Genomic DNA, 5,606 nt, shown 5'->3' with positions numbered 1-5,606 from the left:
TATTAACTATTTTGTTACAGTGGACAGGCTTTTTGTCGGATGTTGTGATTGCCAATGTAGCAGCTTTTGTTATATTTTTTCTTGTCGAGTCTCCAGCCTGGGAGCTGGGACAGTGGCTTTATAAACCAGGTTGGTGATGTAATATTATCAATAAGTATAAAAATATCAAGCGATGGAGTTGAGATTAAATTGCAAAACTCAGTAATAAGTGAAACATGGTAAAGTATAATTGTGATATGATTGATGATAATTTTATGAGATAAAGTTCAGAATCGCTCAGATATCCCTTTCTCATACACTTACAGACCCTCATTTGACTTGCACCATGTGTGATCACTATGCAAAATTCCCATAAACTCGCCATGTATGAAATATGAATCTCCACCGACCTCCAAAACTGCCTGCATATACATACCATAAATTTGAATGTACAAACTCCAATAAACTTCATTTCACGATGTGCTGCACACCTATTAACTCGAATTGTAAGTATTTCACACAGAAAAGAGCTGCGTATACTGAGCTCGCAATCCATAAAATGGTAGCATCTGCAACTTTGTAGAAAAAAATTTAATAATATCCATGAGTATTTGGAAATTTTTATAAAATTTGTTAAGCTAATGTTTTGTTTTGCTACAATTAATTGTACCATCAAGGTCAATTAGTAATTCAAGAAAGAAAAAAATATCACTTTAGTATTCTACTGAAAAGCTAGTTAAATCATATTGTATTTTCAACTAACTTCTTTAGTTAAGTTAAAATAGCAGGATGGTTTAGGTCTTTAGGATTGCTGTTAGGGTTTCTTTGGTACCGGTACAAGGAGAGAATAAAACTACAAATTATTTTAGACTATTTTTGTTTCAGGTAAAGAAGAGAAAGTTCACAAAAATGTGCTTTGCAATGAATTTGTAAATACTGATCAAGAAAAAACTGCTCTTTAGTGCTGTGTCACATCTGTATACTTTTATAAATAAAACATAGTCAAAAAGTATTTATTTTCCTTTGTTACTTATTTGTATAAAGTAAACATGAAGGGGGACAATAAGGAGAGTTTTATTCCCACAATAAGGTACAGATGTTGCCTGTGGGATATTACCATAGATAAAACATACTCCCTTAGTAGATTTCTCATCCTTATGGAACAGCTGAAGACAATTTTATTGTTAGTTCATGTACGGTTTATGTAGAGGTCGTGTTTTGTTTACAATTTGTTTCCCGTTATTACAGCCATTTAAAACCTCGTTTAACCAAATAATACGATCTAATCATAAACAATAACTTGTCCCCTAGTTATATAACCAAACAGTAAAGCACAAATCAAGAAATTAACCCCAAAATAATGGAAACAAAGTTTCATCGACACTAGCGCCCATGTGTCACGTACATGAACTAGACACAAAAAATGTGCTTCAAAATTTACAATGGGATGAGAAGTCTACTTGTGTTGGTTAGTCTATGATATTACTAAGTTTATTTTCGATATATTTTTGTTACTGTATCTTGTATGTTTAACACCATTGGCAATTTTTGTTTTTGCAAGGGAACGGTCCAAACCCTCATCTGGTTACAATTTCTATTGTTGTCAGAAAGAATCATCAGTAGCTTCTGGGCCTATAATTGATCACTCTTTGGGATCAGCTCCATCATCAGCTCTGTAGGCAAGAACTTCAACCACTCGACTAGCAAGACTATTTAATTCCAGATTAATTAGCCATTGAGCTAATTAATTGTTGATTGATTTTATTATGTTTATTTGTTATTACCTTTTACCTTCATTCTTTGTCTGATTTGTGGTGCAACTCACATGAATTTGAATCCGTTTGGTAAGAGTACAAAATAAAAGCAAGTCAATTTAAGTTTTTTTAAAGATATATTTAAGGATAGTAAAATCTACAAGTTTCTAATCTGAATTAGATTGTAAAAAAAATATTTCAAATCTAGAAACCAAGTTTAGTGTATAGAATCATTGACTATTTTAGAATCTACTGTGACAAAATTAATAATTTATGTTAAGTACTTTGTTTAATTAATTCCAAAACTAATGACTGACTTTCAGTTGAACAATTCAATGTGATCAAGAAGAAGCATATTGTAATAATTCTTTTACTATGTCAATAATAATATTGCTAGATTTCCATCCCAAAAATATCTTAATGATTTTAAACACCCAGGAAAAAGGTTGGGAATTAGAAATCCCTATTCAGATTAAAATACATGTAAGTTACACAAAAATTGTTTTACCTTGACAAAAATATCTGTAAAGTATGTTTATAAACATAAATATGTTTATAAACATAAGCATTTTTACAGTTTTTAAATAATGTTTTCACCCTTTTTCTATATAAGTTTTTAACAAATAAGTTTGTATGTATTTAGAACAATTGTATCAAGTTAACTGTACAGTTCATAAAAACATTTTTTAAATTTTTATAAAATTCTCCACAGGTGAATTTAAACAACCATTGAATCTAACAGGTCCAAATCTCCAAACAACCAAATTAAATCAATAAACAACCATCAACTCTGGTTGCTATAGTAACACAGGTAACATCTACTAACTGCTACTATCAACATGTATCATAACCAAATTTAAGGTTATTTTCAGTTTATTGTTTGTTTATACTGTGTGACACAACCATGGAGAACAACACTTTCACGTTTATCCAACTAAACAAGGTATGTAAAACACTAGAAGATAAAGACATGAAGGACAGCTTGATGAAATGGTCCATGAAAGGGACACTTGGTGTGCAGTATTACTCTTTCAATCGACAATTTCAACTTCATCAAAAGCAGCAGTTTTTGGACTCATTCTTCACCGACCCTATGGTCTACGGGAGTCTCATTTACAACCAAGTTCCTCTAGGTAAGCCAGCATCCGTCACTTTTCAGTCCATCCCGTGTACAATCCTCTCTATGGATTTTTTCGACCGAATCCTAAACCCGAACAACAACATTGTCCGTTGTGACGGCAAAAGCATAACACAATGTTTGGAGGACGATGTGGAAGGATTTTCGATCGACGACAATTTAAGAAGTATGATTCTGAATCGTGATAGCAAGTTTTTCAATCTCTATAGCGATTCAGATCGCCGACAATTCTTGTGGAGGATTTTCACCCACTTTTGTCTTGGAGGAGAATACTGCCAACATGAGTTTGAGGTTCAGCCTTATTTAACAGCGGCAAAGTCGCTCTACAAAGAACTAGTGAGTGTGGAACGAATAGGAGACTCAAATGAACTTGTGATCCGTTCTGTCGTCATGAAAGTTCAAACTTTTGATGACCATGGGCGACCTCTTGTGCCTTACAAGGCAGATAATCTACAGAACTTTATGTACCTTGTTGTCGACCCTTTCAAACGGTCTGTGGCAGTGTTAAGTCATAGTTATGGTGGACACTTTTGTGTTTAAAAAACTGTTAAGTTGCATTTTAATCTAAAATATTGAGCTTAAAAAGAAGTAGTTCTTCTCCATTAATATGTGTAAGTCAAGTGTAAGAAGCTTATTAATTGACATACTATAACCTATGGTCTTTTACATTAGACTTCCTTGTTTCTGTATCAAATCAAATCATTTACTGACAAAGAAAAAATATACAAACCATAATTTCGGTCACAGCTCTGACTCGTCCTTCGTAGTGCATGATCTGGGTTTTGGCTTTTTGTTGCCATTGTCTTATGTATGCGTGCTCTGTTCTGACCATCTCAGAACAGTCAGAACACTACCATTACTCGTTGTCAATTTGGAGTGTAAAATTCTTAGTTGTCGTTATGTCAAGTTCGTTCATGTCCTGAGTGTGTTAACTGTTTGACGACATTGAGAGATTTATTTAAATAAGTTTTAATCCCTGATGGATATATGTTTATGGCTTAGCAAAAGTAAAAAACTGGGTGATCCACTACAAAGGACAATTCAGAGCTGTGTAGGAAAATGGCAGCCATTTTTGAAAAAGTTGAAATTTAAATTTTTTAATGTCATAAAAATAGTTAAGATTCACCGTTTAATATTTTCTCAAAATCTAATAGTTTCTGAGATACCAATTGTAGAACAGTTAAGTTGTTAACCCTGTATATAATATGGTAAAACCCTTTAAATAAACAAAAATAAATAATAATATAGCCTAGAATTCATAAGCCTGTGTTTAAAAGACGCTAATCCCGGGATTTCTAGATTAAGGTATCAAAAGACGACTGGCATCCTGGGATTGAAACCCCTACTCGTAAATGAATAAGTCTACTCAATCAAGGTTTTTTTATCTAAGAAAATAATGAAAACCCTAAATAAGAAAACCCTAAGGGTGCTGTCCGCCCTTATTTTTTTATTAAATGAATATTTTTCCAGTTATTCACAATGAAAACAGACGATTTCACTTGCCAATATGTAAAAACATTAACAACAAAAGTTGCTTAAAATTAGTCAGTTTATTGATTCCCGATCTTTTGAATGACAAATATTTTGAGAGGAAGGGTGCCTTCCTTCAGGGCAAAACAACCCCACGCAGAGGGTAGATTATGAAATAGGGAACAAAGAACCTAAAACATAATATTTATGAAAATCGGTGCTGTATGGGATAATAAACAGGAAAATGGTCTTTGACTTGAACAAAATATTTTTTATTGATAAACCTCAAGCGAAAGGATGCAGTACAAGGGAAATATTTTTTTTATACTAAGAGTTAGTCTTTGCTTTGACAATAATTCCCACAGCAATGTTTTGAAGGTGAAGAAAGCCTCCATATATGAACAGAATTGTGACTACTCCTTTATAATACCAAAACTCATTAACTTAACTATAACTTACATTAACTTGACTATACTATTAACAAAAGTGGATAAACCTCAAACAAAAAGGATGCAAAACAATGAAATTTTTTTTATAACATGAGTGTTAGTTTATTCTGGATGGTCACACAACTATCATGAAAAGACAACGGCTCTGTCAGCTACCTCCGACATGGATTTATTGTCTAATTACTTCCTTTGATTTGTTGGTTGCCGTTTAATAATCTAAGTTATAAAACTCCTGGCAGTTTAGTACCAGTCTACAATCTTGTGACAAATTCATATCTATCTATCTTCTATACTATTATAAAAAAGAGGTGGTTGCTGTATGTATGTGTGTATGGGAAAAGTAAACTCGAAAAATACTGGTCGGATTGGGCTGAAATTTGGCATGATGATAGCTCACATTCCCGATTAACATATAGGCATATTCTTATTTCAAAAATCCTTTCGGGCTCCGCCCCAGTGGCTCTGGAGTTTCCCATGTTAACCTTATGAGAAATGGAATTATTGAATCTTAACAGCTGTTTCAATTAAACAAGTTGGTTCTGTTCTATGATGTTCAATAGCATTAAAGTTACAAGGATTACCAACAGGGTGCAGCACTATTATTTCTTTTACATTTATGACAACAGCTAATTTGCAACCAAAAGGTGAGTGAGCGTAGCGAACGAACTTCAACCTGGAGGCGAGTTAGCGTAGCGAACGAGCTAACCTGAAGGCAAGTGAGCGCAGCGAACGAGCTCCAACCTAAAGGTGAGTGAGCGTAGCGAACGAGCTCCAACCTAAAGGTGAGTGAGCGTAGCGAACAAACTTCAACCAGGA

The 5,606-nt window shown here is 33.6% G+C and overlaps 1 protein-coding gene across 1 annotated transcript; it reads left to right on the top strand.

The window, feature by feature from the left end:
- The first annotated feature begins 2,646 nt into the window (after nucleotides 1-2,646).
- LOC129001700 (cilia- and flagella-associated protein 300-like) lies at nucleotides 2,647-3,464 on the top strand. The gene has a single exon (XM_054429093.1). It carries the CDS (start codon nucleotides 2,704-2,706, stop codon nucleotides 3,409-3,411), a length of 708 nt encoding a protein of 235 aa, XP_054285068.1. The 5' UTR covers nucleotides 2,647-2,703; the 3' UTR covers nucleotides 3,412-3,464.
- The last annotated feature ends 2,142 nt before the right edge of the window (nucleotides 3,465-5,606 follow it).

Source organism: Macrosteles quadrilineatus, unplaced genomic scaffold, assembly GCF_028750875.1.
Source record: "Macrosteles quadrilineatus isolate MER2022 unplaced genomic scaffold, UCM_ALF_1.0 Scaffold_8__2_contigs__length_117827958, whole genome shotgun sequence".
Classification (NCBI taxonomy): domain Eukaryota; kingdom Metazoa; phylum Arthropoda; class Insecta; order Hemiptera; family Cicadellidae; genus Macrosteles; species Macrosteles quadrilineatus.
Note: the sequence above shows the minus strand (reverse complement) of the source record. Positions and strands in the feature narration are given on the sequence as shown.

Coding starts and splice junctions, on each gene's coding strand:
- LOC129001700 (XM_054429093.1), top strand. CDS start 2,704: ATGAAGGACAGCTTGATGAAATGGTCCATGAAAGGGACACTTGGTGTG.